Raw genomic sequence first — 17,688 nt, forward strand, 5'->3', positions numbered from 1 at the left:
AGAGTGAAACACTTGAGAGGGAAAAGAGAGAAAACAAAAAGAGTGAAACACTTGAGGGCAAACAGCTTTGTTTAGCAACAAAAAGGGAGGTAAGGAGGGTGCTTTGTGCGAGACAACTCCTCTATTTATTGTTTTCTCAACGTCAAATGTTGCATGCTAACCCAATTGATGAATTTAAATTGCCTTCTAGTATCCAGTCTCTTCTACAGGATTTTGATGATGTGTTTCCAGCAAGTGTACCTGATGGTTTGCCACCATTTAGGGGAATTGAGCATCACATTGATCTCATTCCAAGAGCGTCCTTACCCAATCGGCTAGCTTATAGGAGCAACCCACAAGAAACTAAGGAGATCGAAAGGCAAGTGTCCAAACTCCTGAGCAAAGGTTGGGTGAGAGATAGTATGAGTCTGTGTGATGTACCTGTCATTCTAGTACCCAAGAAGGACGACTCATGGAGGATGTGTTCTGATTGTAGAGCCATAAACAACATCACCATCAAGTATAGGCATCCAATCCCCAGGTTAGATGATCTTCTTGATGAACTGTATGGTGCATGTGTGTTTTCCAAAATTGATTTGAAAAGTGGCCATAATTAGATTAGAATTAGAGAGGGAGATGAATGGAAAACTGCCTTTAAAACAAAATATAGTTTGTATGAGTGGATGGTTATGCCATTTGGTTTGACTAATGCACCTAGTACTTTCATGAGATTGATGAACCATGCTTTAAGGGAATTTATTGGGAAATTTGTGGTGGTGTACTTTGATGATATTCTTATCTATAGCACTAGTCTTGATTTGCATGCTGAACATTTGCAATTTGTTTTAAGTGTGCTTAGGAAAGAAAAATTGTATGCCAACCTAGAAAAGTGCTCCTTTTGTACTGATCATGTGGTGTTTCTGGGTTTTGTTGTTAGTGTTGAGGGAGTACGGGTGGATGTGGAAAAGGTTAAGGCCATCCAAGAATGGCCAACACCTAAGACCCTGAGTGAGGTGAGGGGATTTCATGGTTTAGCAAGTTTCTATAGGAGATTTGTTAAGGATTTTAGTACATTGGCTGCACCTCTAACTGAAATTGTTAAGAAGAATGTGGGTTTCAAATGGGGTAAGAAACAAGAAGAGGCCTTTGCTGCCCTCAAACATAGGTTAACTAATGCACCCATTCTTGCTATGCCTAATTTTGCAAAATCATTTGAAATTGAGTGTGATGTGTCAAATGTGGGTATTGGGGCTGTTTTGTTGCAAGAAGGACATCCGATAGCTTATTTTAGTGAAAAGTTGGGAGCCGCTGCCCTTAACTATTCAACTTATGATAAGAAATTGTATGCTTTGGTTAGAGCTTTACAAACTTGGCAGCATTACCTATTACCGAAAGAGTTTGTCATCCATAGTGATCACGAGTCCTTAAAATACTTAAAAGGCCAAGGAAAGCTTAATAAGAGGCATGCTAAGTGGGTAGAGTTTTTAGAGCAATTTCCATATGTCATCAAACATAAAAAGGGGAAAGGGAATGTAGTGGCTGATGCACTGTCTAGGAGACATGCTTTACTTGCTATGCTTGAAACTAAACTGTTTGGTCTCGAGTCTTTGAAAGACATGTATGTGCATGATGTGGACTTTGCTGAAATTTTTGCTGCATGTGAAAAGTTTTCTGAAAATGGTTACTATAGGCGTAACGGATTCTTGTTTAAAGCAAATAAATTGTGTGTGCCTAAGTGTTCCATTAGAGAGTTGCTTGTGAGTGAATCACATGAGGGGGGTTGATGGGACACTTTGAGATTCAAAAGACCCTGGAAATGTTGCAAGAGCATTTTTTTTGCCTCATATGAGGCGTGATGTGCATAAGTTTTGTGGTCATTGCATTGTGTGTAAACAAGCTAAATCTAAGGTTAAACCTCATAGATTGTATACTCATTTGCCTGTTCCTGAATATCCTTGGACTGACATATCTATGGACTTTGTTTTGGGGTTGCCCAAAACCAAGAATGGAAAGGATTCTGTGTTTGTTGTTGTTGACAGGTTTTCTAAGATTGCACACTTCATCCCTTGCAAGAAAGTGGATGACGCTTGTCATGTGGCTGATTTGTTTTTCAAAGAAATAGTGCGGCTTCATGGATTACCGAGGAGCATTGTCAGTGATAGGGATGCAAAATTCCTTAGTCACTTTTGGAGGACCTTGTGGGGTAAGATTGGTACTAAATTGTTGTTTTCTACTACTTGTCACCCACAAACTGATGGTCAAACTGAGGTAGTCAATAAGACTTTAGGCACACTTCTTAGGACTGTTTTAAAGAAAAATCTTAAATCTTGGGAAGCATGTTTGCCTCATGTTGAGTTTGCTTATAATCGGACTGTCCATAGCACAACTAATTGTTCACCATTTGAGATAGTGTATGGATTTAATCCTTTGACTCCTCTTGATTTGTTGCCTATGCCTAACATTACTATGTTTAAGCATAAGGACGCACAGGCTAAAGCTGAGTATGTGAAGAAGCTGCATGAGCAAGTGAAGGCTCAAATTGAAAAGAAAAATGCGAGCTATGCAAGGCAAGCAAACAAAAGTAGAAAGAAAGTCGTGCTTGAACCAGGTGATTGGGTTTGGGTACACCTGAAGAAAGAGAGGTTCCCAGAACACAGGAAGTCCAAGCTTCAACCTAGAGGAGACGGACCATTCCAAGTGTTGGAGAAGATCAACGACAATGCCTACAAGATTGACTTGCCTAATGAGTATAATGTAAGTGCCACTTTCAATGTGTCTGATCTATCTCTTTTTGATGCAGATGGAGGAGCCTTGGATTTGAGGACAAATCCTTTTAAAGAAGGAGGGAGTGATGAAGACACAACTAAGGGCAAGGACCATGAAGCACTTGAAGGGCCCATGACCAGAGGCAGACTTAAACAGGCCCAACACATCATAAAGACAAGGCTGGTCATTTGTATAGCTGTCATTGATGATGATTGAAGGCCCAAGTTAAATAAGTTTTTAGTTATAATTTTTATTTATTGTAATTTTGGCCCAAATTGTTTAGAAAGCCCATGTCTATTTTTATCCTTTTGTTCATATACACTATAAGTATTTGTTTTTGTTTTCAATAAAGGAACTTTTGGCATTTGATAAAATTTGGTGAGAGTTTCTCTCTGAGTTCCTTATTGAACCAATCTCAGACTTATCAAGATAATCCTTGTGGCGTCTACCCTAACTTATCTTCCTTCACTGGAAGTGGCGTAATCCAAATCTCCGTAGTCTGTATCAAACAATCCGCTCCTACTCAGGTTCACATCACTAGGTTATACTGGCCAATTAAAATTGAACATACATAGTTAATTATGGGCATGTGGTTACATTGTACTTTACAATCTAGGAACTATCATAAGGTTGGTTTGGTTACAATTTGCTTGAATATTTGTATTTTTTTATTTATTCACTATGCGTTCACATTATAGGTAGGTCGATGTACACAATTTCTTAATGAAAACATGTGGTCGTTCTTGTACTTGTGATGTTTAATCGTATGCTTTTGATAATAAGTAATTGCTACGTGTTATGTACAAGTTGAAGCATTGCATATGCCATTTTTTAGATTTAAAAAAATATTCTAAGATTTCTTTGAAAAATTGTTTCTAAGACTGTTTTTGAAAAAATTATCTTGGAATCCTCAATTTTTTCAATTTTAAAAAAAAACATTTTAAGACGATTATGGAACAAACAATCTTAGAAAATATACTTTTCTAAGTCAATTTTATTCAAAAATCGTCTCAGAATATTATTTTATATTTTTTTGAAAACTAATTCTAAAATAGTTTATTTGTCAACCATCATAAAAATGACATCCTACAAAGATGACTATCATAAAATCATTGTAAAAAAATTAACTTTTCACAACATTGACTTTAAAAACGATTTTAAGTCTTTAAAAATTTCCTAAAATCATCTTTAAAAGACATATTTTTAGTAGTATGAGGTGATTCATTGATTAGTTTCTTCTCATACCTCCATGAATAATCATTGGGAGTGAATAATCTTTTCACTCCATGTTTCCGCCTTTTAGATTTATGTTTTGGCTATCATTAATTAAGCATATAGTAGTATATATATTTCACGAAAGCCAATAGTAGTTATGTACCTTACTAGTGCAGTTTCTATTTCATGGCTATTCCTATATTCAGGTACTAAACTCAAATATGACCATTTACAAATCAAAAGTATGTCTATTTATGAAATGGAGCAATAGAACAAAAAAAAGAACCTTCATCATCTATGGAAAAATTCAAAGAAACTAAAATATAGTCTATTGAAAAAACTTTAAATTTGAGAACACTGATTTTCTAAAAGCACAATAATATATGTACTTCCATTATGTTTTGGCCTGATTTACAACAAAACAATATTGTCACTCTCAAAAGTATTGATTACTGAGTTTGTACGAATTACAAAATTACAAAAGAAGTGTATACATTGGATAAAAAAAGCTTTACATCTGGATGAATCTTATCTATGATGTTTTTGTTCTAAAACAATGAAAGAAAGACGAACAATATATATAATTGACCAATGTGGGAGACAGTTTTACTGTGTCAAAATGTATATTGCATCTACATTGCATAATATTAGAAATACATAAGTCGATATTGTCATGCAAATTTTCCAATGCTTCTATTGTCCTAAATTACAGCCTATCGACCCACTCATCTCAATCATGAAGAAGCAAGTGACTGCAAGATTTTTTAAGAATTGTACTCATAATTTGAAGTTACAAAGAAAACTTATATGAGCAGCAAAATGAATCTTCCAAAGGAGAGTATGTGGAAGGCTTGAAAGAATAAGTATAATTAGGAGCAACAAAAAATTATTTGTTAAACAAAAAAAATAAAATTGAAAGACTTGTAATTAAATTTTGTTGGAATGAATAAATAGAATATCACCTTCATTCGATTTCCGATGATGATTGAAATGTAAAATGAGAAATGAGAATACACATTTAGAGAATTTATGAAAGGGAGAGAACAAATATCCTACTTAACAACTTAATTTAAGTTTAATTTATAACGTCTAAAAAAGCCAGTCATTTAAGAAAATAATAAATTCATGATTTTTATTGGGATAAGAAAACGTGGTATATATATATATATATATATATACACTTTTTTTTTATAAATTCTCTCAAATTAAATTATTGTTCATCAAATTTTCAAATTCTAATTTAAATTCATTAAAATAATAATTAATTTCCATAAATTAATGTAACTAATTTAAACTAATTAATGCAATTAATTTTTGTTTTTTAATGTAATAATGTATTAATATATAATATATATGGTTTGTAATCGAACTAAATCTTCATTTCATAACACATGTCGTACAAGCTTTTTCCTTCTCGACACGTATACTCTGAACCACAAGAGCAAGAGCTCATGTTTGATCATCACATGGGTATAGAATATAAAAAAGTATTCACAAATTTTATTATATTATAGTAGATTTCAAATTTAAATTTATCTTTTTTTTTCTTTCTCTCTTAATTGTATATTTTGTTATATAATTTATCGTATAAGTATAATTTCTCTCATGCAAAACAAAATTTTCTTACGTACACTAAGTTTGTGGAGTTATATAATATGTTTTATTTACCATTAAATTCAATATAAATTTTTTATCATATATACGTCAAAAATATTTATTTATTATGAATTTTAATAATAATATAATTTATATATATTAAAATTATTTTTATTATAAATTTTAGTTGTCTAAAATAAATATTTATGTACAAACTAAATTTAAGTTATTTTTATTATTTCATCTTCTTCCATAACTCTTAAAACCTATTTTTTTCGTAATTTAAAAAATTACCTCTTGATTTTAAAAGCAAAAAATTTAAAATTCTTATTTAACAAAAGAAGTTTTTGAAAACTTTTAATATCTCTTCTTTTCATAGTTGTGAAACCTGGTTCGGTTTGATTGGTCGGATCAATCCAACTAAAACCTGATGACTTAACCAGGTCGATTCCACTATTAGATCAATCACGTAATTAACCTAAGATGATCGGTCAAATCTGATCGGTTAGGTCATTGGATCTCGATTGTATCGGTCCAACCTAGTCGATTTTACAAAAAAAAACATAAATCACATCTATGATATCATTTTGATGTCTCATTATTATAAATTGTTATGATATATATATAATTTTGAATTTTTAATATATACCGGATCAAACTGGATCAATTATTGGTCCACTAGTTGGATCACTAACCCACTAATGCAATTTCATATTTTTTCTTTCCCATTTTATAAACTATTCTATTTTAGGTTTGATGAGACTTATTATTTTCAATTTTTTAATTTTTGGCGAATTTTATTCCAACAACTTAATTTGGCACATTTTAATCAAATTTTTTACAAACATGTGAATTTTATCCTGTCATTTTACTCTGTATATAATTACGCTTTTTATTCAAAAATTTTATTTTTGACAAATTTTATTTTTTTTGGCAAATTTTACTTTTAATTTTATGCTTATTAATAAAAAAATAGTTGAAATAAAATTCACAAATTTCTTAAAAGTTGAAAATAAAATATGCTAAATTTAAAAATTATGGTGAAATTCTTCAAATATTAAAAAGATGGAATAAAAAGTTGGGATGAAAAATGCAATTAAGTCTTTATTTTATTTTAATTAAATAATAAAATAATATTCACTTTTTTATTAAAAAAAAAAAAACAGAAACAAGAACACAATCTTCCAAATATCTTTCTCTTCCCGCCATACTTTCCATTTTTTTCTCTCTCTCTTTTCATTTTCGTTCTGCGCTCCCAAACGCTCCAACTTCCCCCACGCAATGCTTTCTTCTTTCTGAGGTAAAATCCAATCCCTAATTAATGCTAAACCCTCCAATTCTTCACTTTTTCCCAAATGCTTACTATTTTGCTTTTGATTTTTCAGTCTTCAGAAACCCTAACCGTGGTTTCAGAATCTTCATTAGGGTTTTTGTGAGAGAAAACCATGTCGAGCGCGTTAAACTGGAGACACCATGTCGTGATTCAATCTCTGTTGTCGCGGGGCCCACTCAGCGAGAAGGACTTGCACGCCATGTTTCAAGACCTCACAAAGCGAAACCCAGGTTTTTTTCTTTCCCCTTTTTTTATTTTTTATTTTCTTGTTGAAAAATTGTATTTTTATTTATTTATTTATTTACCAACAAGGATTGACACAAGTGGTAGGGCTTGTGTCTTTTAACCAAGTGGTCCAGGATTGGCATCCTGGTTGGTTCTTAAGTATGAAATAAATCATGTCAGGAATGAAATACACACTTTGTGTGTGCTCACGGAAGAAAATTTATTACTGCTTTCTACGGGGACAGTTTCGTGATGGTTATAAAAGAAATTTTATTTATTTTTTGGTTTAAAATTTTAATTTAGTCTGGAGTTAGGTTGAGTTCTGATTGTTTGAAGAGTCAACATTGTTTCATGATGTGTTCTAAGGGTGAAATACTGAAATGTGACGTGTTTCTGAATTTGAATATTTTTTGTAGCAGATAACTATTTTATTTATTAAAATTAGAAATAGGGTGTTTTGTGTTTTCTGTGTCCTTCATAGGTTTTTATTGTGACATTGTATTTGCTTTGCTTGTTTTTTTTGTAGGCACTGAGCGGCAACTGTTTGATAGTTTTATTCTGAAAATAAACAAGGCGCTTAGTTGTGCTAATTTTGAGTTGCGTGCTTGCATAGATCAATATGATGGCCAAGTTTACTATGGAGTGGTGAATACTGTTTCTGACGAACATTCCAAGTTAGGGACGAAGTATACCGTTCCGCAAATTGCCTTTTATAAGGCCATTGTAAGTTTTGCTTAACTTGCTTGTGTTTTTCAATCTGTCTGTGTACGTGTGTGGAATATGTACTAGGCTATACAAATTGGTTTTTGTGATGTATGTAGTATTTACAGTTCTCAGTGTGCCTTCCACTTGTGCATGTGTGTCATTGAATGCTTAGTGTGATTTTTCTTAATGAGATAAATATGTTTTTTGGATGTCTGGCATTTTAACATATGAAACAAGTAATCTTTTCTTATATTTTTCAATGGCAAACAACAGATTGAAGCAATAGTACAAGATGCCTCTGCAAACGCTGCTATCTTCAGCATTCATGCTCTCAATCTTAGTTTGGATAGTCAGGTTATATATTTTTACCTACCTACATATTTCTGCTAAAAAAATTGAATCTTGTTTCAGTATGCTGGTATCCAAAACCTGAGAAGTACAATTAAACATATAAAAGTGAAATATTTAAAATCTATAAATAAGTTAGACCAGTGAGAATATTTGATTTTTGATAGATGATCAGGGCTAAATGTCCAAAACTTATAATTGTATAGATGCAATCAAATTAATTGTAAATTTTAATTTGTGTTATGACTTATGAAATGATCCCCAATTTTCTTCTTTTAAAGATTGCTAATTCTCATTTGCCATACTTGAATTTCATAACTTCCATCTTTTTCCTACTAAATCAAAGATAGCGGTTTTGAAGCAGATGGAAATAGGATTAAATCACATCAGATCTCAGAAATTACACCAATTTATTTCTTGCTGTCCCAGAGTTCAGAAACTGTCCAGAAAAACTATCAAACACATAATTTCACTGTCAAATTGTTAGAGAGAAGTCTTAAATTCAGTTAGTTGTAAAAACTGTTTGTGGTTACTATTAGCTGTCTCTTCTTAGTTAGTTAGTATGCTGTGATTCTGTTAGTTACTAACAGAATCAGTTAGTAATTGTTAGAGTCAGAGTTAGGCCTCATTGTGAACTCTGCTCTATATATAGACCTTTGTTGTAATCATCAAATCAATAATGAAAACACAATTATGATTTCTATCAGTTCTCTATCTCTCTCTAAATGTAACATGGTATCAAGAGCCTTCTGATTCTTCCACAAGCGTGGCAAGATCCTCCTTTTCTTTTCTCTTTCCTCTTTCCTCTGAATCTTCCCTTCTTCAATGGATTCCCAACCTCACACACCTCGTACACCACCAATCTTGGCGACACCCAACTCAACAATCACACCTCTATCTTCTTTCAACTACAAGATTTATGTCAAATTAGATGCAACAAACTATCTTGTATGGCTGCAACAGATTGAACCAGTCCTAAGGGCTCATCGCCTTCATCGTTTCTGTGTCACTCCTGAGATACCTCCTCAATACGCTTCGGAACACGATCGCCTTGCCAATATTGAAAACCCAGCTTTCAGCAACTGGGAATTACAGGACCAGCTCCTCTTAGCATGGCTGCAATCATCTCTTTCCCCTGCCATTCTTCCGTCTGTCATTGGTTGCAAGCACACATTCCAACTCTGGGAAAATATCCATCAATCCTTTCAATCGAAAACCAAGGCTCAGGCGCGACAATTGCGAACTCAGCTACGCACCACGAAGAAAGGATCATCTTCAATCTCTGAATTCTTGGCAAAAATCAAACACATTTCAGATTCGTTGACATCAATTGGTGAGTCTGTTTCCCTTCAAGATCAACTTGATGTGATTCTTGAAGGTCTTCCTAATGAATTTGAAAGTCTCGTAACCCTAATCAACTCAAAGATTGAATGGTTCGATTTAGAGGAAATTAAGGCCCTTCTTTTGGCTCATGAGCAGCGATTGGACAAGGCGCGTATCACTGAAGAAGCTGCATCCCTCAATTTTACTCAATCTCAGCCAAATTCAAAAACCCCCAATTCTGTGAACCCTAATTCTGCGACAGAAACCCAGATTGCTCCTCAAGCCAATTGGACAACTGGGAACTCAAATTTAGGCAATTACGACTCTCAAAACAACAATTTCAAGAACAACAATCAATCTAGAGGCCGTGGAGGAAGAAATGGCCGTGGCAATCGTGGTGGTCGTGGGGGTCGTTCCACTGTTCAGTGTCAAGTCTGTCATCGCACAGGCCATGATGCTTCCTACTGTTATCACAGGTTTAATGCTGCTTATGGAAGCAATCAACCTTATGTTCATGGCAACCCTTATCAGTATGTAAGGAACACTACACCAAATAACAACAATTGGGCTCAAAGTAACCCTCAGTGGCAGCAAGCAGCACCTCAGGCCAACTTCACTGGATATGCACCTCAGACCAATTTCACTGGTTATGCCATGCACCCTACCATGAACAACAATCTTGACACAGCTGCTACTCAGCATGTTACTCTCATGCAACCTCCTCTAGGCTCTGCTCCTCCTCCTTCTCACCTTGAGCACATATTCCTTGGCAATGGTCAAGGTTTGCGTGTCACTGGAATTTCCTCTTATGTTTTTCCTTCACCTTCTCATCCTCATCATACATTGCATTTAAATAATGTTTTGCATGTTCCTAGCATCAACAAAAATCTGATCAGTGTTTCAAAATTTGCATCTGATAATAATGCATACATTCAATTTCATCCATCTCACTTTGTCATGAAATCTCAGGACAATGATCAAATCTTGCTTCAAGGAAAATTGGACAAGGCTGGGCTTTATCCCATTCACTCTCAGTCATCAACTACTTCTAGTCTTTCTTCTAGACACCATTCTGTTCATTCTATTGTAACTAGTCACAATGACTTGTATTTTCAATGGCATCACAGGCTAGGCCATACAAATCTAGACACTATGAATAATGCCTTGAAATCATGTAATATGCCTACATTCAATAAAAACAAAACTGATTTTTGTATCTCTTGTTGTCTGGGCAAGTCACACAAATTGCCTTCCCAACTGTCTCAAAGCACTTATAATTCTCCTCTTGAGTTAATTTATTGTGATTTATGGGGTCCAGCCCCCATGCAGTCCTCTATGGGCTACAAATACTACATCTCATTCATTGATGCTTTTAGCAAATATATTTGGGTCTATTTTCTTCATGACAAATCAGAAACACTTACTATTTTCAAACAATTCAAAGCATTAGCTGAATTACAGCTTAACACTAAGATAAAAGCCATTCAATCTGATTGGGGGGGTGAATTCAGAAGTTTTACATCATATCTCAGTCAGTTAGGAATCATTCATCGCATTATCTGCCCTCACACCCACCATCAGAATGGTGTGGTCGAAAGAAAGCATAGGCACATTGTGGAGATGGGCCTCTCCTTACTCTCCCACTCCTCTCTCCCTTATCATTACTGGGACCATGCTTTTCATACTGCTGTGTACATCATAAACAGACTCCCTGCATCTCATAATCATTGCATTCCCCTCAAAGTTCTATTCAATAATGTTCCTGATTATAACTTCCTCAGAGCCTTTGGTTGTGCTTGTTATCCTCTTCTAACCCCTTACAACAATCCTAAGTTCCAATACAGGTCAAAAGAATGCATCTTTCTGGGCTATTCTACTTCTCACAGGGGTTACAAGTGTCTTGACAGTAAGTCTGGCCGCATCTATATCTCCAAGGATGTGTTGTTTAATGAGAAGCACTTCCCTTATCAAATCACTCCACCTACCACCTGCTCTCCTAACCAAACAGTCACATCAGCAGCTCCCCTTGGAGTTGTCAACCATATTCCCCTACAAACTCCTCACACACCAAACAATTTCACACCAAACAACCAACCTACTCCTCACACACCTACTCCTCACACACCAACTACCTTTCCCAGCCACACATCTTCACCATACATCAGTGCCTCTGCCTCTCCAACTCCAACCTTACCCTCCACAGCTTCCTCCACCATTGATCCTAACTCCACTCCCACTTCCTCTCCTTCACCTACAACCAACACCCATCATATGCTTACAAGATCCAAAACTGGCCATCTCAAACCTCCTCTCTTTCCCACAATCAATCTAACAACCACTGAACCAACCACTGTGCAGCAAGCTCTTTCATCTATCCACTGGACTGAAGCTATGCAACAAGAGTATCAAGCTCTTCAAGCTAACAAAACATGGAGCTTGGTACCTCTTCCTCCTCATAAAAGAGCCATCGGGTGCAAATGGATTTTCAGGATCAAAGAGAACCCGGATGGTACCATAAACAAATATAAAGCACGCTTGGTCGCCAAAGGATTCAACCAGAAATATGGTCAAGATTACAGTGACACCTACTCTCCAGTGGTGAAACCAATCACAGTGAGAACTGTCCTCACCATTGCTCTTACTTCCAAATGGCCCCTTATTCAACTTGATGTCAACAATGCCTTTCTTAATGGGCAACTCCATGAAGATGTCTACATGAAACAGCCTCAAGGCTTTATTCAGGGTGAATCCACTCTTGTATGCAAACTTCACAAGGCAATATATGGTTTAAAACAAGCCCCAAGGGCTTGGTATGAGAGTTTGACAAATACTCTCATCTCCTTTGGTTTTCAACAATCCAAGTGTGATCCCTCTCTTCTCATATTCAACAAACATGGCTGCTGCCTGCTTATTCTCATTTATGTAGATGATATAATCATCACGGGTTCCTCCAACACTGCTATTAACCTCATTGTGAACAAGTTGAATGCTACCTTTTCTCTTAAGCAGCTTGGCACTCTTGAGTACTTTCTGGGCATAGAATGCAAGCTTACTCCATCTGGTGCTCTTCATTTATCTCAAGCTAAATATATTAGAGATATACTTCACAGAGCAGGCATGGAAGACTGCAAAGGGATTTCCACTCCTTTACCTGCAAATCTTAAGTTGTCCAAAACTGGTGCTGACCCCTTTGACAACCCCACTCTGTACAGAAGCATTGTAGGAGCCCTGCAGTATGCTACAATTACCAGACCTGAACTTGGATACTCAGTCAGCAAGGTGTGTCAGTTTTTCGCTCAGCCACTGGTCTCTCATTGGAGTGCAGTCAAAAGGATCTTAAGATACTTAAAGGGCTCCATTGATCATGGTCTCACCCTTCTGCCTGCCACCACCAGTGCCCCTCTCAGCATTAATGCTTTCTGTGATGCAGATTGGGCCTCTGATATTGATGATAGGAGGTCCACTTCAGGTGCTTGTATCTTTTTTGGTCCTAATCTTGTGTCCTGGTGGTCTAAAAAGCAAACTCTGGTTGCTAAATCTAGTGCAGAGGCCGAATACAGGAGCCTAGCACATGCTGCATCTGAAGTTCTTTGGCTCCAGTCTCTTCTCCATGAGCTCAAAGTTCCCATCCCTCCTCCAGTTATCTATTGTGACAACCAAAGTGCTGTTGCTATTAGTCACAACCTTGTGCTTCACTCCAGAACGAAACACATGGAATTAGACATTTTTTTTGTGAGGGAAAAGGTTCTGAACAAGTCTTTGGTTGTTTCCTACATTCCTGCACAACTCCAAGTTGCTGACATACTTACCAAATCACTCAGCAAGCATTTGTTCTACAACTTCCGCTCCAAACTCAGAGTACTTAGTACTGCTGAGCTTGTGGGGAGAGTGTTAGAGAGAAGTCTTAAATTCAGTTAGTTTTCAGTTAGTTGTAAAAACTGTTTGTGGTTATTATTAGCTGTCTCTTCTTAGTTAGTATGCTGTGATTCTGTTAGTTACTAACAGAATCAGTTAGTAATTGTTAGAGTCAGAGTTAGGCCTCATTGTGAACTCTGCTCTATATATAGACCTTTGTTGTAATCATCAAATCAATAATGAAAACACAATTATGATTTCTATCAGTTCTCTATCTCTCTCTAAATGTAACACAAATAAAATGGTAGACAGGTATAGACTCAAAGTTGACCTTTGGTGCCAACCAATTGTTATAAGAGAATCTTCTGCTGAACTCCATGAATTAGCTCCAGTTTGAATCCTTGCAACACAAACTCCTTATTATGTAGAGCCTTCCTCAGGGGTTGTGGTTTTGGTCCTATATCGTAGGCTTTTTCCTGACTCATTGAAGACCATTTGCAGATCTTATGGGTAACATTATAAATTTCTATCAAATCTACAATAGATATATAGTCTCCATGACATAAGACCAAATGGATTCTGTAAGTTGCAAGTTTTTTTTATCTTAATATATTATCATATAGCTTTTACTTCAGTGTCATATTATGACTCATGCTAAGTTATAAGTTATACCTTCTTACCTAAACACGCCCGTAATTCAATATGCTTGTGCTTCTTTTACCTCCGTTTTTAGAATTTTGCAATAAAGTCTAGAAGATTGGTCATTTTTTCTAGTGGTTAAATTTCAAGTCTATTGTTGTTTCTGGTTTTTTGGTTGAAGAGTATTGAAAACAGTTGTATTTCTCTAGTGTATCATTTGATTTGCAGTCTATCCTCCCCCAACCATCACCACCACAAAAAGAAAAAGAACTGTTTTTATTTATGTGCACAGTTGGGGAACAAGATACACATATTTTGGATCACAGGTTGATTATTGTTTGCTACCAAATTGTATACACATGGAGAAAAAGATAACCTGATCATCTCTTAGAAAGGTTTGACCTTTCCTCTGTGATGGCAATGTTTGAGGGTTGAGACAGATGTTACTGATCCCAAAATAAAAAATATACTTATTCTTTAATGTCTTGTAAATGTTGACTAAAATGCTCAAATTTCATGGTCTATCTTCAGGTTACAATTGTGACAGATTCACAATCTCAAGGAAGCCAGCCAAATGTCCCAACTGCATTGAAAAATTTCAGTTTGTCTCAAAAGGAAAAAACCCTGCATGAGCTCGTGCGGGACCAGTGGCTTGATCTGACAACAGATGGTGTTATAAGACTTGGCCTAAAGTCATTCCTTGATCTTCGCAGTTGGTTTCGAAATAATGATCTTCCATCCTGTCATGTTTGCAATGAAGCTGGAATAAAGGTTGTTCCTGTTGCATTGTGACAGTCAATTTTGAAATTACTTATTGATCTGATTTGAAGACTAACAAATTGAGTGGTTTTTCTTAAATTATATACACAGCAATAATTCTTTTTCATATATTCAAATTTCTCTAAATTTTATGATGTAATATAAATTCCTATTGTCTATTTGTCTGGCTTGTGGGGAGTTGTTGAGAACCCAAGACCAAAAAATTACTAGTTTTTTTTTTAATTGTATTAGAAGGAACAGAAGTGGAAGTTTTGAATTATGCAGATAGTATCAGTTATACTCACAACACATTACTTCTTTGTTTGAATCTGATAATTCGTTAGTCAATGTTTGACAGGCAGAATTATGCCAAAATGAAAATTGTACTGTACGAATTCATCATTACTGCTTGAAGCAACTTTTCTTGCAGAGAAAGGTATTAGTTTTGGTCTTATTTCATTTTTACAATATTAGAAATGCGGAGAGTTTCTGACTATCTTACTACAACTAATTGATGTTTAGGTTGCCGAAGTTTGCCCAAGTTGTGGCACTTCATGGCCATATACAGTACCCAAGGCAGAGGCCGAGCAGACTGAAGATGACAATGAACCTAGAGGAAGCAAACAGGTGATTAAATCTGAACGAAAGAGGCGAAGAGCCAATAGGGTTGTTGACGATGAAGTTGGAAGCAACAATCAGGATGAGCTGAATGAAAGTAGAGAAAGCCAACATGGTAATGGTTTAGTACAGAAAAGAGGCAGACCACGTAGATCTGATGATGCAGATATAGGAGGATCTGATGCATCTCAATCTTTGACAGCTATTTCTGATGCGAGACGAGTAACTCGAAGTTCTGCTCGTCTGTCGTAAATCAACAATGGTGCCTTCTTATACTGCTTCTAGGTGAATATTTTGCTGCTGACTGCTGTAATTTATGCTGAATTTTTGTGGATATATGAATGGGCTTTTGTAGTAATGCAATTAGCTAGTGTTAGTGACTTTAATTCAGCAATCATATGTTAGGTTGACCAGTGGCTTGAAAAGCCAACCCTCTAGCTATCAAAATACCATGTAAACTCGTGTCAAGTGTCAAAGGATCAAATTAGAGTTGTGTTGTTGAGGTAGTGACATTATTATTATGCTCAACTTTGATCTGTGTTATTGTTTTATCATAAACTTGATCATGACTAGTTAGATATAAGTTGTCTAATGTCAGTCATTTGTTTATTAAGATTGGTATTTGTTGAATTAGTTTACTTTTAAAGCATCAATGTTTATTCGAAAATTTAACAACAATAAATTCTAAATTCCTTCTAGAGAAATCTGGTAGTAGGCTGAATTTGAGCGTTTATCCTGTCAAAAAAGCCATACTCAACAAATAACAACAGACACATGTTCTTGAAACATTTGTAAAATGTCTCTTGCTATGTGGTTTGTTCTATTTAGAGTTTTACTTACAGACCAAAGAAAGACGACGGCTAGGGTGGACCACCAAACACTAGAAATTATAACCATTAGGTTAATTTGTGTGCATAAGCTTATTGTAGACCTGTCCCTATCAAATCTACACTTTGGCATATCTCACCTTTGACCCTTGTGACGCTTCTTTTCATTGTGTGCTGCCGTCAGAGGAATCCCTTGTTGTCGACGACCTTCTTCACTAGTGTTGTTCTTCTCTATGCGTCCACTAGTTATTGTGAAAACTACTTTTTCTGATTCTAGTGGTTCACCTAGCAATCACAAACTCAACAATTTTGCAAGACACTTCCTTTGTGTTTACGATCGTATGAATTCTCACAACATCTCTGTTCTGCCAACTGCTACTTCAAATTTAGTATTCAATCACCTCCCGTGTGTGCACAAACTCATCATGTTAAGATCTTGCTCCTAACGATCTATACATCATTGATATGATTTTTAAGGAACAGAGAGAAGAGACTGAAATCAAGAAGAGGAATGAGTTTCTTGAGAGTTTGGAGAGCAAGGAGTTGTGACGTAGGAGTTATGGCAACGAAGTCACTACAACGAAGATCTGGTGAGGGGAGTGCTAGATCTGGGTTTGAAATTTGATAATTTTTATATTTTATCTTTCATATATGTTTTCTTTTATCATTGTGTTCTTGAAGTTTGAATTTACATTTTCTCGTTTATTTTTTCAAATATGTTTTGTTTTGTAATTGCTTTCTTAAAATCATTTATAGATCTGTAATGTTTAGTATGCAACAACAATGGGTTTTGGCGATTGGTAGTGTCTTCGATGAGGGTGGCGAACCTAATGCCGAAGGCACTACGGGATGCTCCATTGGGGCGGTCTTAGAGGTGATGAGGTTGTCTGGATCATCAAGGGGTTCTTTCGACGATGGTACACAACAATGAGAGAAGGGCCCATGAGAGTCGGAGTTAGAGAAGGTGAGATATGTCAGAATGTGGATTTGATGGGGGCAAATCTAAGACAAGCTCATACAATCATTAATCTAATGGTTGTAATTCCTTGTGCACAATGGGCCACTTATGTTGGTGGTTCACCTTAGAGGTTGTCCCAAAGAAAATATAATATTTATTATCTATTTTTGCTTTGTCCTTAAAATAATGTAACTTTTGTGAAAGATATTATGTAGATGTTAACATTAAAAGGCTTAAGGGTATGTTTGGTTTGACGTCTGACCATCCAAATCGAAATTCACCCCTCAAAAAATTGTGCTTGCATGTTTGGCAAATAATTTTCATAGTTGAGTCTAAAGTTACTCCTCTCTTACTTTTCCATTAAAGTTTCCAACATAAATCAAGCTATTTTAAACCTACTTTTAACCAAACTTAAGTTTACAAAGTAGAGTTCAACCAAACTCCACTTTTTCAATTGCAATTCAAACACACTAAATGGTTAGGATTTAGCATTCGTTTGGATGAGAAAAAGAGTATAAAATGACCATAGAACGAAAAATATA

At 35.6% G+C, this 17,688-nt stretch overlaps 2 protein-coding genes across 7 annotated transcripts; both read left to right on the forward strand.

The window, feature by feature from the left end:
- Positions 1 to 662: 662 nt before the first annotated feature.
- LOC113000711 (uncharacterized) lies at positions 663 to 6,992 on the forward strand. The gene is made up of 3 exons (XM_026127384.2): positions 663 to 1,702; positions 2,019 to 2,733; positions 6,942 to 6,992. The coding sequence occupies exons 1-3, from the start codon at positions 663 to 665 to the stop codon at positions 6,990 to 6,992; spliced, it is 1,806 nt and encodes a 601-aa protein (XP_025983169.2).
- Positions 6,732 to 17,400, forward strand: LOC100803479 (non-structural maintenance of chromosomes element 1 homolog). Of its 6 annotated transcripts, none has more exons than XR_420212.4 (9): positions 6,732 to 6,856; positions 6,942 to 7,119; positions 7,641 to 7,837; positions 8,093 to 8,173; positions 14,516 to 14,755; positions 15,102 to 15,179; positions 15,266 to 15,646; positions 16,666 to 16,778; positions 16,945 to 17,400. XR_420212.4 is itself a non-coding variant. In XM_006605582.4 (8 exons), the coding sequence occupies exons 2-7, from the start codon at positions 7,002 to 7,004 to the stop codon at positions 15,611 to 15,613; spliced, it is 1,062 nt and encodes a 353-aa protein (XP_006605645.1). In that variant the 5' UTR covers positions 6,732 to 6,856; positions 6,942 to 7,001; the 3' UTR covers positions 15,614 to 15,646; positions 16,666 to 17,400. The 6 variants fall into 6 exon arrangements, 4 of the variants coding, with proteins under 4 accessions (XP_006605645.1, XP_006605646.1, XP_014628255.1 ...); XR_005890157.1 differs by having other exon boundaries at positions 16,672 to 16,778; XM_006605582.4 differs by having other exon boundaries at positions 16,666 to 17,400.
- Positions 17,401 to 17,688: the final 288 nt, after the last annotated feature.

The sequence above is a fragment of the Glycine max genome, chromosome 20 (assembly GCF_000004515.6).
Source record: "Glycine max cultivar Williams 82 chromosome 20, Glycine_max_v4.0, whole genome shotgun sequence".
Taxonomy (NCBI): Eukaryota; Viridiplantae; Streptophyta; class Magnoliopsida; order Fabales; family Fabaceae; genus Glycine; species Glycine max.

Bases quoted from the DNA above. Each gene is read 5' to 3' on its own strand.
- LOC113000711 (XM_026127384.2), top strand. From the start codon at position 663: ATGGTTATGCCATTTGGTTTGACTAATGCACCTAGTACTTTCATGAGA. The intron at 1,703-2,018 runs GTGTGTGCCTAA...TGTTGTTGACAG, and splicing joins TTGTTTAAAGCAAATAAATT to GTTTTCTAAGATTGCACACT. The intron at 2,734-6,941 runs GTAAGTGCCACT...TTGATTTTTCAG, and splicing joins ACTTGCCTAATGAGTATAAT to TCTTCAGAAACCCTAACCGT.
- LOC100803479 (XM_006605582.4), top strand. From the start codon at position 7,002: ATGTCGAGCGCGTTAAACTGGAGACACCATGTCGTGATTCAATCTCTG. The intron at 7,838-8,092 runs GTAAGTTTTGCT...GGCAAACAACAG, and splicing joins TTGCCTTTTATAAGGCCATT to ATTGAAGCAATAGTACAAGA. The intron at 14,756-15,101 runs GTTGTTCCTGTT...AATGTTTGACAG, and splicing joins GCAATGAAGCTGGAATAAAG to GCAGAATTATGCCAAAATGA.